The following is a 17,489-nucleotide window of genomic DNA, read 5'->3' on the forward strand; positions in this document are numbered from 1 at the left end:
CCAAAAAAAAGGTGCTCCCATTCTTCATTTTTCCAGTGGAGGAAAAAAAAAACAGCAAAAAAGCAAGGGTAATAGAGTGTTTCTGGAAACGTATCCATTCATGAACCACCACAAAACTTCACACACAGCTCCAAAGTTTGTGGATTATTTGTGCAGGTGGCCCTTCCACAATCATTACTTTGTGAGCCAAAATTTGTGATGAACTTTAGTTCATGAGCTGGTTTGTGCCCATTCCTAATCTCCAATTAAAACAGACCAGGTAGTAGGTGCTGTGAAAGCAGCACCGGCACTGGGGAGCCGACACAAGCCCGGTGGACCAGGCCAGGTGCCCCTGCTGCCCCTCACATCTTTGGTGAGGGTGAGCTCAGCGATGACCACTGTGAGGCTTTTGGCCTCAGTGTGCACACATGTGTGCATACTGTCACTCCATTCCTCAGGCAAGGGTGGGTGGGAACAGGGCCAGTGCTGGGGTTTTTGCTGCCCAAGGCTGCCCTGATGCCTGTGCCTACCCCAGCAGCATCCTCCACATCTGCATCACAAGTGCATGGGGCTGTGGAAGGGGGTGAAGCTGGCTGGGTGGGGGCGAGGGCAGTGAGGTGATGGGGCAGGACTGGAACAATGATGATGATGATGCTTCGGCCACCTCAGATGGAGCTCCCTGCAGAATTGGTGATCGCCGCCTGATGCTCTGTCTGCTTCAGAAGTGGATGGAAGGAGGAACCCCCGCCGTGCCCTCCCCCTGCCAGTGTGGCTCATCTTTCCTTCCTCCCCTTCTCCAAGCCCCTTTTTTAACCTGTCCCCAGAGGCAGGCTCTCAACTGCCAAGGAAGCCAAAGTACCACTGCTGCCTCCTTCCCCCCTCCTGCTGGCTATGTCTCTTGCTTCCAGCTCGCACTGCATGGGTGGCAGTGAGGCAGAGGAAGCAGCAACAGCAGAAGGTGGCATGGTGGCAGCACCCAACTCAGGCAGCGGCAGGAAGAGCAGCAGCAAGAAGAGGAGACCTGCCAGCCGCCCTCTCCTTGTTGCCATCCTCCCACAGCTGGCAGTGGCAATGCAGATCAGCTCATTAGGAAGGCAGGTGGGAAGGCCTGGCAGGTGAAAGGGCCACGGGGCTGCTGTGCCTCGCTCCAAGGCTGCCTCCCCTGCAAGAGGAGGTAGCTGCAGAGTGAGGCCATTCTCCTCCAAGCCTGGCTAGAAAGCCGGGCTCGGAGGAGAGCACACACTAGGCCACAGAGTGGTGGAGCAGTGGGAGAGGGCACCTGAAGGTGCCTTGTGGCAAGGTGGCCCCCCAGGCAGCTGCCTACCTCACTGACTCCCACCCGCCAGCTATGGGTGGGAGGGCCAAAACTGGCACCCTCCCTCCAGGGCCGTGCTCCAGTCAGCTGCTTATCTGAGTAGCCTATATTGGTGTTATAGCGCCGCTGCTGATGGTCTGATGAACTGAAGGTCTGATTCAGTATAAGGCAGATTGATGTGTGTTCCAGTGGGGCATCACTTTTGTTGGTCCCAAACACTGCTAGTGCAGACTTGAAAGTATTAATTTAAGACTGAAAATATATCTTTTAGGTAAAACAACAACAGCAAAATATTTAGAGTTGTAGGAACCTTGGTTAATTTTATTTTCAGTGGGAAATCTCCCCACCCAGTCAACTAAATCTTTCCGCTCTTTACAAATTATTCAGGATTTGAGATCTGGTTCCCCACAGATTGGGTGAACCACACTAGCCATTTGGCCAGCCCTCTCCATCTTTACCTGCATCATATTAGCCAATTCCGTAGGGCATGCAAAACCGCCCTCTTCCGGCTAGCCTTCTGAGATGGAACTTGGAATAAACATCACGCCATCATTATTATAACTGAGATAGTAGCACTATAAGATTATATTTTTAGACTGTTTTTAGATTATTTAAATATTTAATTGTTAGTTGTATTGAATTGTATTATCTTGTTTTATTGTTTTAACATGGCTTTTGCCATGTCCTGTAAGCTGCCCTGAGCCTGCCTCGGCGGGGAGGGTGGGGTATAAATAAAATTTATTATTATTATTATTATTATTATTATTATTATTATTATTATTATTATTATTATTATTATTATTATTATTATTATATGAAGAGATCCTTCTCACCAGCCAGGCATCCCTCTCATCAAGAAGTCTTTCATTTCACAGTAGAACAGCACCTGCTGGATAAACAGTGACACTTTATGCCCTGCTTTCGGCCTGTCTACTGCCATAGCCACAGTCAGTTTCTAGAGTGGGTTTGATGGCTAGACTTCAAACCACCCCACCACCATTTGGTTTATATGATTCTTCTCATCTAATCAGTGAATGAACCTTCCTTCAGAAAAAAAGATACATCGGATTGTTGGGAAGTATCCATCAAGTAAGTGCAAAGCTATTTGGACCCTTTAAAGTATTTGTCTGCCTAGATTCAGTATCTCTATTCATATGTTAAAGTAATTGCATATGCATCTTCTTTCCATGTATGTGTATACATTTCTTTGTAAGAAGGCGCCAGCGCACAGTCACTTTACAAATGAAACTGGGGGGCAGTACTTGTAAAAAGCCCATACATGTGGGACTTGAATCACAGTTTCAGCATTGATTATATGTTTGTAGCCCTGTTCACAAGTTACAGTGAATGCATATGCAGTCCCCTGATTGTTCTTTGTATGTGGTTGAGGAACTCTCATGTTACAGTCAGCACATGTACAGCTGAATGTATGAAACAAACCCCACACTTATCCATACTGGTTCCTGCTTTCATTCATAAATTGAATGTGTGCTGGTTCTTTCTTATAAATATATTCACGCACAGTACAGGCAGAATTCACAGTACTTGCATTCCCTGTAATTTCTGAACAGAGCTATTCTCTTTCATAGGAAGGAAGGAAGGAAGGAAGGAAGGAAGGAAGGAAGGAAGGAAGGAAGGAAGGAAGGAAGGAAGGAAGGAAGGAAGATCTATTTCAGGATATGTTACTGTCTTTAAACCCTCTTTGCAATTTGTTCCTCCGCCTTCAAATGCTATCAATAAAGCTCTTTGATGATGATCTCTTCATTGCTGTTGCTCATATCTCAGATTCTGTTAATGCTGCTCAACAGATGTTTTATCGTCCCAGCTTTTCCCTCCAAAGATATTCTCCGTGGAACGTGCACTGTAAATTGATGTAAGACATTAAATGAAGCACGCTGATTGTCTTAACGATGGCTTCTGGAAAAGAAAAATGAAGCCATGTGCAGTTGCTGCAACATGCGTTAAGTGAAAAACAAAACAAATTTGGAGGCAGTGTGTGCGTGCGTTTGTGAAAGATCGACAGTAGAAGCTTCCAAATGTTAGCAACCTGGGACCCCCCATTTCCATTTAAGGGTGCTTCTGTGTGTGTGGATCCTGAAGCCCTCCTTTCCTTCATCACTGGTGCAAACTTTTGCTGCTTGCAATACACTGCCCATTTGCCATGGAAGGCTAGCCTTTAGGGGGCCTGCATGCCCTTGGGGGACCTGCATGCAAAAATGTTAGTAAAATGATGCCATTTTTTGTCCCATTTATATTGATTGCTGAGGTGAGGTGAAGCTGTATGAGGGGTAGGAGAAAGGGAGATGCTTCTCATAGGTGAGACCACTTGCCTGCACAATGAGATTCCCAGTCAAACGTGTGTCCCATTGAACAGCACAGAGCAATCTGCTGGCAAAAAGTAAAATGTGTGTAAAATGCTGCCAAGTCACAACCAGGGATGGATTAACAATTAGGCCAAGTAGGCACTGGCCAATGGGCCCCCACACCTTTAGGGGCCCAAACAGGCTTCTCCCCATTTTTCACCCTGTTTGGAGCCCTCTCAGCCTGTGCACGCAGCCAGCAATTGAGCCACTCTTTGCCCGACTTGCCTGGTGTGGCTGCTGCTGGCAGCATCGCCAGGTTTGCGTCTCTCTGCCTCTCCCCCGCAGCTTTGTCAAAGGGGCTTTTGAAAAGGTGCCTGCAGGCTGCAGCAGGGGCCATAGGCAGCAGGGCAAGTGCTCTGACTCTGAGATAATTTGTGAGGGGCCTCCCAAGATTTTGACTGCCTAGGGGCCTCCACAGGGTTTAATCTGACACTGGTTCACAACCAATTTATGGCAACTCCAGCAAGCGGCTTTCAAGGCAAGTGAGAAGCAGAGGATGGTTTGCTATTTGCCTTCCCTGCAGAGTCTTCCTTGGTGGTCTCCTTTTCCAGGACCAGCCCTGCTTAGCTTCCAAGATCTGGCGAGATCAGGCAATATGATTCTTCCGTCCCGACAAAAGATATACTTGCAAAAAAATTTCACATTGGTTACTTCCCCCCATGTGACAACTGAGCCATACAAAGCCACGCTTTAATGTTGTCAGATTCAAAAGAAGTTTGTTCTAGAATTCAACCTTCAAGACAGCTTTGCAGAGCAGCTTGGATGATTGATCTCAGCTTAACTCTTTAAAGGATCCCCATCTGATTGCCTTGTTCAGTCAGGCTTCTTATCTCTTATCCCTAGCAAGATGTAAAGAAGGATTAATAGTCATGAAAACTTTGCCTTTGTATGGAAGCACTGTGACAAAGTCAGGTCATTACTACAGGTCACGTAAACCTGGTAGATCCAAGCTGTGCTGCTTAATTGGCTTTAGAGGAGGGGGTGTATGCAGATGTCAGGCTGAACAAGTTTCTGACAGTTTATTAGACCAGGAGCAACATTGTTTTACTCTCCCTCTCCCTCTTGCTAAAATAGCAGCACCAGTTCAAGCAAATTGCAAAATAAATTCAACATAGTAGAGCTTCTTCTGCCTGCGTGGAGGATTCTCTCCTAACAGAGTCTCCAAGAAATTCCTGGCAGGAAGGATGTAGGCAGGGACATGACTGGGCCCAAAGTCAGCTTTAACACTATGGCCGCGGTCAGACGCACCATCAAATCCGTCAGCAAGGCGTTCCTGGTTTTGCCGAGTGCCTGTCCCGTCCTCCACCTTGCCGAGTGCCTGTCCCGTCGTTGGCTGATCAGATGGCCCGGCCTTTGCACATGTGCATAAACAATGCCACTGATTGGCTCAGCCTACGGACTAAACAATGATCGTGTCACAAAATTCAACCCCACAAAATTAAAAAGAAACATTTGCAGTTGCTCGGAATTCATCTTTTGTGGTGCTTAAAGCACCCAGGAGCCCTTCCGCCTTTTGCTGATCCTTTGTATCGCTAAGATTTAAAAAAAAAATGGCGCTGATCTAGGATGCAAGTTGAGACGACTCGCTAACGCTGGCATGATCAGACAGGGGAAATCCGTTTTTGACCCATCGTCAAGCATTTAGAACCGGATTTTATCCACTATCAAAAAAGTCTGACAGTAAGTCGCAGCATGACGGGATACCCACAATTCACCGACTACTCCCAGATGTTGTCGTATGGACGTGCACTTTTAATCCGATGAGCATGCGCTGCTGTGTCAGATAAAAATGTACGTCTGACCGCGGCCTATTACTGATTTCTCACAAGCATTGCTTTGCCCCCAGGCTTCTGTTTTTCCCTGGTGCAAGTGATCGATTTCCCACCAGTTGCTCCATGGGTGCATTTTGATGCGGGGCTCCCTCCAGTTCCCCTCCAGTGCTTTGAAGGTTGTAACTCTGCTTAGGAATGCACTGAAACAGACCATCACAACCCTAAACACACTTACTAGGATGTAATTCCCATTCCCTTTAATGGGTCTTCCCTCTGTGTATACATGCTTAGGAATGCACTGTTCATTTGTTTTTAAAAGTTCGCAAATGCATTTGACTGTGTGAATAATGTAATATAAAATATGAAATTATATTATAATGTATAGTTTTGAAATACAACAAACCAAAGTAATTTTTTCACCTTTTTTATTACTAAAAGTGCTTTGGATGCTAGTAGGGATGAGGTTCTGCTCCTGGAAATCATAAGGGCCTAAACAAACCTATAAGAGGTTCTTCTTGCTCCTTAGAATTTCCCAGTGATTCCTAGGGATACACTATATCACTTCAGGGGTTTTACTAAAAGTAACATAGTCTGATTTCTCACTAGAGTGCTGCACCTCCAGGCTTCTGTTTTTCCCTGGCACAAGCAATCAATTCCCCACCAGTTGCTCCTTGGGCACATTTTGACATGGGGCTCCCTCCAGTACCCCTCGTGGCATTGTGATGCTGTTGTTTTAAGGATTAAGAAACTGTGAGGGGAACTGGAGGGAGCCCCGCATCAAAATGCACCCATGGAGCAACTGGTGGGAAATCGATCACTTGCACCAGGGAAAAACAGAAGCCTGGGGGCAAAGCAATGCTTGTGAGAAATCAGTAATAGTGTTAAAGCTGACTTTGGGCCCAGTCATGTCCCTGCCTACATCCTTCCTGCCAGGAATTTCTTGGAGACTCTGTTAGGAGAGAATCCTTCATGCAGGCAGAAGAAGCTCTACTATGTTTAGGAAGGTGGAACTCTGTCTAACATTGTACTTCCTGATCCCAAAAAATCAGATGATTGAGGTCCTTTTGATGAGCGTAGGGTACTAAAAAATGCATGTCATCTTTGTTTGGAAGACTGATACACAGATCTCAGTTATGGCTATCTGGAATAAATATAGTTTTGTCAACACATACTTAACAAGTGGGGCAGTTATCACAGCAGCAATAGGATGGATGGATGGATGGATGGATCTATCTATCTATCTATCTATCTATCTATCTATCTATCTATCTATCTATCTATCTATCTATCTATCTATCTATCTATCTATCATCTATCTATCTATCATCTTTGTTGCAGTTGCCTTTCCAGCAGTAATCCACTGTGTTGATCAGATGTGAAGAAATGTGACAAAAAACATGTCAGTTTAGATTTACTTCCCTGTGTGTATTTCCATGCAGGCTAATTCAAAGGGCCATGAGAACAGGTTTTAAAAAGAAGAAAGGTAAATGAACACCTCTTTATCATAAAAGCGAACTTTTCACTCAGACTTTTCCCTGGATGTTGGCATCTGCAGATCCGTTGAGGATCCCAGCAACTGAAAGTCTATTAATTTGCCATGTACTTGTTGATGAAAAAAGCTATCAGGATTATGTGGCTGAATATTTCGAGTCTGGGGAAAGGAAGGAATGCAATTAATCTCTGTGAACTAAAATATACCTTTTTTTCATTAATCTTTTATTGTAAATGAGCAAAGTAATTGAACCAATACCACACTGTCAGAATGAATGCAATGCCAGTGGGATATGCATGAGAGAGCACATACTGATTGAGTATTAAATATCTAACGGCACTAATTTATGGTTCATTACCTCTTTTTTGGAGTTTCTTAGTTGTGGAGTGCTTGAATTTTAAGCAGGCCGATGTTCCCAAGAAGCTGCTTTCAAATGCTGAAGACAGCAAATGCACAAAAACCCTCAGACAATCTACTTAATTTGGATGGTTTCATACTTAGTTGAACCAAGCTTTTTAGCCTTCTGGAATCATGTTAGATATTTGGAGCTTGGATTAATGCAATTAAAGAACGAGTGATGAACATTTCAGGGATCATCGTCAGTAATGTTCATTTCTGCTATGAGGGGGAAAATAATCGGTTGGGTTTGCCTTGTGGGTAGAAAACAAAAGGGTAACAACTCCAGCTTTTTTCTTTAAAAAGGTACCCTCCAGCTTTGGGTTATTGAAGTGGACATTGAGACGAGAATGTCAGATGGCTGTATTTGGGTAATCACTCTCACTTTCTATTTCTGTCTTTGTTCTAGCATGAAATACAACATTAGACCTTTCCTCGCCTTCACACTCCATGGAGAATCAATGTGTGGAGTAAAACTTCATGTACTCTCCTCAATCACGACCTTCACACATGGATCAGAAGAACAGAATACAACCCACCTTTGGGATGAACAAAGATACCCCTCTTGGTTTTTATTTATATTTATTAGATTTTTAGTTGCCACTCATCCAAAGGGTCTCGTGGCAATTTAGACCATTAAAAACATATAAATGAGTTAAAAACAACATACAAGCAGATAATATGAAATAGTATTAAAACGTTAAACTATTAAAATACGTAGTTGGTACCATGTCACTACCAAAGCAACCCAAACATGTGGATTACACTGCAAAGGCCAACCTAGACAATTCAGCCCTGCAGGCCCTGTGGAAATTAAAGAAGAAGAAGAAGATATTGGATTTATATCCCGCCCTCCACTTCGAAGAGTCTCAGAGCGGCTCACAATCTCCTTTACCTTCCTCCCGCACAACAGACACCCTGTGAGGTGGGTGGGGCTGGAGAGGGCTCTCACAGCAGCTGCCCTTTCAAGGACAACCTCTGCCAGAGCTATGGCTGACCCAAGGCCATGCCAGCAGGTGCAAGTGGAGGAGTGGGGAATCAAACCCGGTTCTCCCAGATAAGAGTCTGCACACTTAACCACTACACCAAACTGGCTTTCCAGTCCAGCTGGGCACTGGTGTTTCTATATAACCAACAAAGACAGAGGTTCTCAATGAGTCATGGAGGTCTAGGCTCAGGAATTGGCTCCCCATGCTTGGCAGGACTCTGTTGGCCCCAGTGCCAAGGGTGAGGAGCCTTGGAGTGATTCTGGATGCCTCACTCTGGAAGGTCACTGCTGTTGTCAGATCAACCTTTTACCATCTTCAGTTGGTCAGGCAACTGGTTCCCTATCTCACCTTCCCAGGTGGTCAGTTCCAGGATAAAAAGATAAAGTTAGTTCCCTGTGCAAGCACTGAGTCGCTACCGACCCATGGGATAACATCATATCATGACATTTTCTTGGCAGACTTTTTATGGGGTGATTTGCCATTGCCTTCCCCAGTCATCTACACGTTACCCCCAAGCAAGCAGGGTACTCATTTTACCAACCTTGGAAGGATGGAAGGCTGAGCCAACCTTGAGCCAGCTACCTGAACCCAGCTTCCACCAGGATTGAATTTAGGTTGTGAGTAGAGCCTGGACTGCAGTACAGCAACTTACCACTCTTCACCATGAGGCTCCTCTCACTTCCAGGATCGATTACTGAAAATTATTATTTGCAGAGCTGCCCTTGAACCTGACCTGGAAACTGCAGCTAGTGCAGAATGCAGTGGTGCACTAGTTGATGGCAATGTCCATGAGGGCACACATTCAACTGTTGTTCTGCCAACTGCAGTGGCTGCCAATAGAGTACCAGTAGAGTTCAGGGTTGAGTACCAATAGAGTTCAGGGCTGCCAATAAAGTTCACGGTTATGGTACTGACCTTTAAAGCCCTATGTGGCCTGGGACCAGCATACCTACAGGACTGTCTCTCCCTATATGTACCCCTGAAAAGCCTTGTGTTTGGTTGATCAACTTCTGCTAGTAGTCCCTAGCCAGAAATATGTTTGTTTAGTATCAACCAGAACCAGAGCTTTTTCTGTCCTGGCCCTGGCCTGGTGGAACATGCTCCCATGAGAGACCAAGGTTCTGCAGGGTCTGTAAAATGGAGCTGTTCCACCAGGTCTCGGTTGAGGTGGCATCTCAAGATTAACCATGAGTTTGGTCCATCTCAGCCTCTCCTGACCACAGGACCACACCTCAGAATTATCATTAGAGTAATCACCTTTCAGGAGACTTTAAGGACTGCCTTGGATTTGTTTACTGATTTACTGTCATCTTGTTCTTAGTATCTCTTGTTTATTGTTTGATGATTGATCATTTTAACTTATTTTATTATATGGTGCTGTTGTTGTTTATGTCCCTTCACTATAAGCCACCCTGAGTCCATCGTGGGATAGGGCAGGATATAGAGACAATAAAACAAACAAACAAACAAATAAATATGTTTCACTTATTTTCATTGTTGGTATCTTCAGTTCACTTAAAAAAAAAAGCACTAAAAGTAAAGGTAGTCCCCTGTGCAAACACCAGTTGTTTCCAACTCTGGGGTGACATTGCTCTCATGGCAGACTTGTACTGTTACACAGTGTAAATCGTAGGTATGCTATTTTTAGGAGCCATTTTCAGTAGTTACAGTCACACTTACTGGTAACTTACCAACTGTTTATATTGGGAGCGCAAGCTACCCACAATGTGTACAAACTTGGTATGTGTGAGCATGAATTCTGAAAAACCTGGAGGTCAGTTCATGTGTACTAGAGGTCCCATTACATGGAGACTGCACACACCAGGAAGATCTACATGTGAATGGTAGTCTCCTGTGCATGCAATCAGAAAAAGGCTATAGTCTCATGCATAAGCATACTAGTGTCTGCAGAACTGGAAATACCGTCTACAGAAATAAAATATTAGTTTCTGTACATTTGAGCCTGCGACTGTACCTCCATTCTGACTTTGTCCTGGACTTCAGAAAAGGCCAAGGCAACACATAAACAACACAGAAGAAACCCCCTGTTGGCTCAGGCCAGTGGTCTGCCTGGTACTACATCTTGTTTCAGTCAGTGGCCAACAAGTAGAGCATAGGCAGAAAGTAGGGACCACCTTATTTTGTCTCCTAGCACTTGATGGGTCTATCCTCTGTTAAACTAAAAATGGTTAAGAAACAAATAAAAGCTATTGTAAGAACTTATATAATCCTACCAAAATAGTTCTGCTTTAATAAATGTATAAGATCTATTTATACATATATAGATATATAAAGCATAAAATATCACACAGACCAAAGAAAGAAAATATTTAGTTCCCTGAAATACCATTTATTAATACTTGGTGGACTATGTGGGCAAAAAAAAAGATAAATGTCATCTCCCATGAGATTAAAAAAAAAAAAAAACCTGCAATAGTGATATTGCTTCAGTTATGTGCAACTGCAAATTTGATAACAAAGAATTCAGATAGGATTTGTGTAGGAAAGTATTCATGTATGTAGGCACAAGCCCGCAGAACAAATTTCTACTATTAATTCTGCTTTTTTGTTTAAATAGTAAGCTATCTAAATGATAATGAACTTTTTATTTTTTAATATCATTACTAATTAAATTATGTCACAAGACAAAAAATAATGCTCATTTATATGTATCCTTAGGATTTCCAAAGCAAGGTCTGTAAAATGTTATTTCAAGGCCTTAGATCTATTTTACATTATGTTGATATGCTTGGTATTTTATTATACTTTTATATGTACTTCTATGAATCAATACCATTTTATAGACAACATTGATAAAGACTATTTATATTTGATCTGTTCCTTATCCTTTTTTTGGTTGGGGGCGTTATTGTAATTGGCTGTAAGTTTATTTCCTCCCTTTGGGGCTCTACTAAGCACAGTCTGTGCTTATTATTGAAACTACATCCACTGACAGTGAATTCTACAATTTGCCATGGACACCTAAGGAGAGTTACAGCCTTCTATGTTCAATGAGTTTGGTAGGCTTAGAATGATGTAATTTTTCTTAGGATGGTCTTTGTAATTACTTGTGTAGCTTACACCTTCATCAGAAGTCTAGTATGAACTGAGGACACTGTACATTTTCCTCTAGGTGCTAGAGGAAGGAAAGGGGTCTTTCACATTAGATAAGGAGTCTGGAACTTAACATAAGAACATAAGAGAAGCCATGCTGGATCAGGCCAATGGCCCATCAAGTCCAACACTCTGTGTCACACAGTGGCAAAAATGTTATATACACACATACACTGTGGCTAATAGCCACTGATGGACCTCTGCTCCATATTTTTATCTAAACCCCTCTTGAAGGTGGCTATACTTGTGGCCGCCACCACCTCCTGTGGCAGTGAATTCCACATGTTAATCACCCTTTGGGTGAAGAAGTACTTCCTTTTATCCGTTTTAACCTGTCTGCTCAGCAATTTATCCGTTTTAACCTGTCTGCTCAGCAAAAAAAAAAATGAGTAAAGTCAGTGCTAGAGAGTGAAATGATTGGGTGGATACTGGAACCCATTTCATTTTGTACATACAGGGGTGGATCTAGGGTCTGTGCTGGAAGATACCTGGAGTCTTTGGGGGTGGATCCAGGAGAGGGCGGGGGTGAGGAGGGGAATAGGCTTCCCAATCCCCAGGTCCCAGCGGGGGATCCCCCAGTTTTACAGGCTTCCCCCCACCCCCAGCCAGCTGGCTGGTGGGGTAAGCCCCGCTCCCTCAGCCACCATGCAGCTCTAGATCTTGGGCAGGTTTAGAAACCTGCAAACAGGTCCATTTCAAAATGTGAGTGTGTCTCTGTGCCTTTAAAGTTGAGCAGGAAGTACTTCATGGGAAGGGTCAGCAACACAGTCCCTCGACTTGTTTTGTTTTCGTTTCAGAACAACTCTGTGTGTGTGTGTGTGTGTGTGAGAGAGAGAGAGAGAGGGGGGGGGAGGGAGCAGCATAGCCCCTGTTCTTTTCAGATGTCATTGTGGAAAAACCAGACCCAGTAAGTGTGTGAATGTGAGAGAAAGAGAGGGTTGCCTGTAACGTACTCGAAGCGGAGACGAGAGTAGGGCAACATGGTTTATTAGGAGCACGTTGCAAGAGAGCGAACACGCGGGCCGGGTCCCGCTTATGTACAATCCCGGGTACAGCCTACTGGGTTGGTCGGGCCAATCCAGCCCCGTTGAACTTCCCGCCACAGCTGGAGATAGGCGGGGATTGGCTCCCGGCGCTGGGGCTCCTGGGACTGCCCAGTTGCCCCCCCCGTCGGGTCGCATGACATTTCTTGATACACTACACCCCTCCCCCCCTGGTTAATGTACAAAGTCCTGTAAGTATGCGGGGGGCCGGCGCTCCCGAGTGGACCGTCTGGGGGGTCCCGGTGGCGGCGGCGCGGCCGCCGAGGATGGTGCCTCGGTAGGTCCTGGAGTGGACGGGGGGCGGCCCGTCCGGTTCAGCGGATCCCTCGGGCTCGGTCGGTTCCGGTACCTCCGGCGCCCGCATCACGGATGTTGGGATCGCGTCCTCTAGGCTGTCTCCGTTAGGCTCCTCGCTGGATATAGCCTCGTCCGTGTCTGTGGGGGCCTCCGGAAGGGTGCGGCGCCTCAACTGGTCAATGTGCCGCCGTAGTACCTGGCCCCCCTCCGTTGATATGTCGTAGTGGCGGGACCCGGTTACCCTCAGTACCCGCCCCGCCACCCAATCGGGGCCCCTTGCATAGTTTCGGGCGAAAACTGGGTCGCCCGCGAAGAAGCCCCGGGCGGCGTCTCGGACTTCGGGGCTCCCGCGGGTGTCTGAAGCTCGGTCGGGATGCAGCCGGTCCAGCCGGGTTATGAGTTTGCGTCCCATGAGGAGCTCAGCCGGGCTGACTCCTGTGACCGGGTTAGGGGTGATCCGATTATCGAAGAGGAACGCGGCCAGCCTGTGGTCCCAGTCCCCCTGTACAATTCGGCCGAGGGCCTCCTTTGTTGTGCGGACCATCCGCTCCGCCTGGCCGTTGGTGGCCGGATGGAAGGGAGCCGACCTTATGTGCCTGATCAGATATCTTTGCAGGAACGCCTGGAAGTCGGCTGAGGTGAAGGCGGCCCCGTTATCAGAGACTATGGTGTCCGGGATGCCATGTGTGCATAGGACCCTGCGCAGAGCTCTGATCGCGGCTGTGGACGAGGTGGACCCTACGGGGATGACCTCCAGCCATTTGGTGTAGGAGTCCACCATTATGATGAAGGTTTGCCCCTGGAATGGGCCCGCAAAGTCGATATGGAGTCTCGACCATGGTTTCCGGGTGGACTCCCACCTAGTGACGGGGGCGCTGGGCGGCTCGGGCCGTGATTCCTGGCAGGTCTGGCACCCGCGGACCCAGCCCTCGATCTCCCCGTCCATTCCCGGCCACCAGACGTAGCTCCTGGCCAGAGCCTTCATTCGCACTATGCCGGGATGAGTCTCGTGTAGGGATTCTAGAACACGCCTTTGGAGCGGGGGTGGAATCACTACCCTACTGCCCCAAAGTATGCAGCCCTTGTGTGCGGCTAATTCCTCCCTCCTCGCCTTGTAAGGCTTGAATTCTTCCCCCATGTTTCCCTCTGGCCACCCCCTCACCACCCAGTCGAGCACCCGTGCCAGTGTCTTGTGTTTCTGGGTGGCCTTGGCCACCTCCGTTGCGTGGAGGGGCGGCTCTGGGAGGCTCTCTATCATCATGACCTGGTGTGCGGGTGCGGGGTCCGGACCCGTCTCCGGAAGCGGCAAACGGCTAAGCGCATCCGCGTGTCCCATAGCCTTGCCGGCCCTATGAACCAGTGTGTACGTGTATGAGTTGAGGAATTGGTTCCACCTCAACACGCGCTGTGAGAGTATTTGGGGGGTTTGTCGGTCTGGGGCCAGTAGACCTAAGAGGGGCTTGTGGTCCGTGACAATGGTGAACCTTCTCCCATATAGATACTCATGGAACTTTCGGACCCCTGCCACGATTGCCAGGGCCTCTTTATCTATCTGCGCGTAGTTGCGCTCGGCTGAAGTGAGCGTGCGGGAGTAATATGCGACCGGTACCTCCCTCCCGTCCGGAAGCTGGTGCCCCAGGACTGCTCCCACCCCATACGGCGACGCATCGCAGGCCAGGATGACGGGGAGGGCCTCGTCAAAATGGTGGAGCACCGCATTGGACACCAGGACGTCCTTGACCGCCTGAAACGCCGCGGCCTGTCGTTTGCCCCAAACCCAAGGGGCTTTTTTGTCCAGCAGCCGGTGGAGGGGCTCCGCCAGGGCTGCCTTGTGGGGGAGGAAGGAGTGGTAAAAGTTGAGCACCCCCAAGAAGCTTTGGAGCTCCGCTTTACAAGTGGGAGCCGGGGCTTGCACTATGGCTCGGGTCTTTTCTTCCGTGGGGTGGATTCCTGCTGCGTCAACGGCGAACCCCAGAAACTCCACCCGTGGAACCCCCAGCAAGCATTTCTCTCTCTTGACCTTGAGCCCCGCGGCCTGGAACCGGCGGAGCACCTCTCGAAGGCGGTTGCCGAATTCTTCGGGGTCCGGAGCGGCGACTAAAACGTCGTCGAAAAATGGCTGGACTCCTGGGATCCCTTTAAGGAGAGCGTCCATTAGGCTCTGGAAAATCCCCGGAGCGACGCTAACCCCAAACTGAAGCCTCTTTACCCGGAAAGCCCCCCTGTGGGTCACGATCGTTTGGGCCTCCGCCGTCTTATTGTCTACTGGGAGCTGCTGGTAGGCCTGGGCCAGGTCTAGCTTCCCAAATATCCTAGCCCCCGCTAGGGCGGCCAGGACATGGCTCACCACCGGCACTGGATAGGGGTTGTCCTGTAGTGCCTTGTTTATGGTGCATTTATAATCGGCACAGATCCGCACCTCCCCGTTTGGCTTGATGGGGGTAACGATGGGGGTTTCCCAGGTGGCGTAGTCCACCGGCTCGAGGACGCCTTGTGCCGTGAGGCGGTCTAGCTCTGCCTCAATCTTAGGTTTCAAGGCGAACGGAACCCTCCTGGCCTTGAGCCGAATCGGTCTGACCGTGGGGTCTAGGGGCAGGGAGATGGGCGGCCCCCGGTAGCTCCCTAGGGACCCATCGAATACCTCGGGGAATTCCTTGCAAATCTCCCCAAACCCCCGGGGCGTTATGGTCTGGCCCACCCCCTCCACGCGGATTCCCAAGGGTTTAAACCAGGCCAGACCTAGCAGGGTGGCCAGCTGGCGCTTAACCACCAGGATGTCCAGCGGGCCGTGGAAGGACCCCCGCTCGACTTGTACCCGCGCCCACCCCGCAATTTGCGCCGGGTTCTTCTGGAAGTCCCGGAGTATGAAGTCTGCCGGCCGAAGTTGCAGCCGCTGGCGGGGACACAGTTCTCTTAGGGTTTCTTCCGCAATGAGGGAAATGGAGGACCCTGAGTCCACCTCCATTTGGCAGGGGTTCCCCTCTATAAGGACCGCCACTTTGATTTTATCGGGGGAATCGTGGGGCAAGTTCAGTACCTGTAGGGACGTAGAGTCTACCGCGTGGGACTCCGCGGACTCGTGGTACGTGGTCGGCTTCCTGCGGTTGGGCTTGGCTCGGCAAGCCCTGGCAATGTGGCCGGTCTTTCCGCAGCTCCTGCAGTCCCAGGTCCGGTACTGGCAGTCTCTCCGCTCGTGGGGGCCGCCGCAGCTGGCGCACTTGGTGGCCGGGGCTCTCTCCGACGCTGGTGGTCGGTCGGTCGCTCGGGGGCGTTGGGTCGCTCTGTTGGGTGGCCCGGCTGGGCGGCGTAGCTGATGGGCTTCCTCCTCCTCGGGGCCGTCGTGGTCCAGCTCTCCGTGGTGGGCAGCTTCCATCTTAGCCCGGGGAAACGTTCGTGCGGTTCGTTCCCATGCCACCGCTTCGCTGAAGGCGGCCTGGAGAGTAAGCTCTTCTTTGGCGAAGAGCTTCTGCTGGAGCCTCTCGTCGCGGAGGCCCCACGTGAATCTGTCCGCCAGGGCTTCCTCCAGTTGGGGGAGGTTGCAGTTCCCGGCGAGTTTGCGGAGGGCCGCCAGGTAGTCCGTGGCGGACTCGCCCGCGATCTGGTCCCGTTTGTGGAACAGGAACCTGCGAGCCACCCGCGAAGGCTGTGGTGAGAAGTGTCCCGTGAGGAGTCGGATGATCTCGTCGTAGGATTTCTCTGCCAGGCGGGCGGGTGCCGAGAGACCCTTGGCGATCTCGAACGTGGCAGGCCCGCAGACGCTCATGAGAACGTCCCTCTTTGCTCCGGCGTCAGTGATCTTGTTGGCCCGGAGGTAGAACTCGACCCGCTCCGCGTAGGACTCCCATCCCTCTGGATTGGTTGGGTCGAAGGGCTCGAGGTAGCCGGTGATTCCGCCTTGGTTGGCCATGATGGCGGCGGCAGTCGCTTGTTGCCCAGATCTCCGTCGTAGCCGCTGAGGCTAGAATCCCACCTTCGTCGCCAGTGTAACGTACTCGAAGCGGAGACGAGAGTAGGGCAACATGGTTTATTAGGAGCACGTTGCAAGAGAGCGAACACGCGGGCCGGGTCCCGCTTATGTACAATCCCGGGTACAGCCTACTGGGTTGGTCGGGCCAATCCAGCCCCGTTGAACTTCCCGCCACAGCTGGAGATAGGCGGGGATTGGCTCCCGGCGCTGGGGCTCCTGGGACTGCCCAGTTGCCCCCCCCCCATCGGGTCGCATGACATTTCTTGATACACTACATTGCCAATCCCCAAGTTTGGAGCCCCCCCCCCCGTGCTTTAGGGTCATCAGAAAGCAGCGGGGGTGGGGGAGGGGAAATGTCTTCTGGGCAATTATTCCCTATGGAGAATTATTTCACTAGGGAATAATGGAAAATTGATCCGCGGGTATTGGTGGCTCTGTGGGGGGGCTGTTCTTTGAGATAGAGGCACCAAATTTTCAGTATAGTATCTAGTGCCTCTCCCCAAAATACCCCTCAAGTTTCAAAAAGATTGGGCAAGGGGTCCAATTCTATGAGCCCCAAAAGAAGGTGCCCCTATCCTTCATTATTTCCTATGGAAGGAAGGCATTTAAAAAGGTGTGCTGTCCCTTTAAATGTAATGGCCAGAACTCCATTGGAGTTCAATTATGCTTGTCACACCCTTGCTCCTGGCTCTACCCCCAATGTCTCCTGGCTCCACCCCCAAAGTCCCTAGATATTTCTTGACTTGGACTTGGCAACCCTAG

At 49.0% G+C, this 17,489-nt stretch overlaps 1 protein-coding gene across 1 annotated transcript; it reads right to left on the bottom strand.

Moving 5' to 3' along the window:
• Positions 1 to 13,133: 13,133 nt before the first annotated feature.
• On the bottom strand, positions 13,134 to 16,643 carry LOC132582295 (uncharacterized protein K02A2.6-like; the record flags this gene model as incomplete). The annotated part of the gene is made up of 4 exons (XM_060253831.1): positions 13,134 to 13,920; positions 14,080 to 14,519; positions 14,649 to 15,761; positions 16,314 to 16,643. Coding segments are annotated over 4 exons (2,670 nt in total), but the record flags the coding sequence as incomplete, so codon positions are not given.
• Between the last annotated feature and the right edge of the window lie 846 nt (positions 16,644 to 17,489).

This window comes from Heteronotia binoei, chromosome 14 (genome assembly GCF_032191835.1).
Source record: "Heteronotia binoei isolate CCM8104 ecotype False Entrance Well chromosome 14, APGP_CSIRO_Hbin_v1, whole genome shotgun sequence".
Lineage (NCBI taxonomy): Eukaryota > Metazoa > Chordata > Lepidosauria > Squamata > Gekkonidae > Heteronotia > Heteronotia binoei.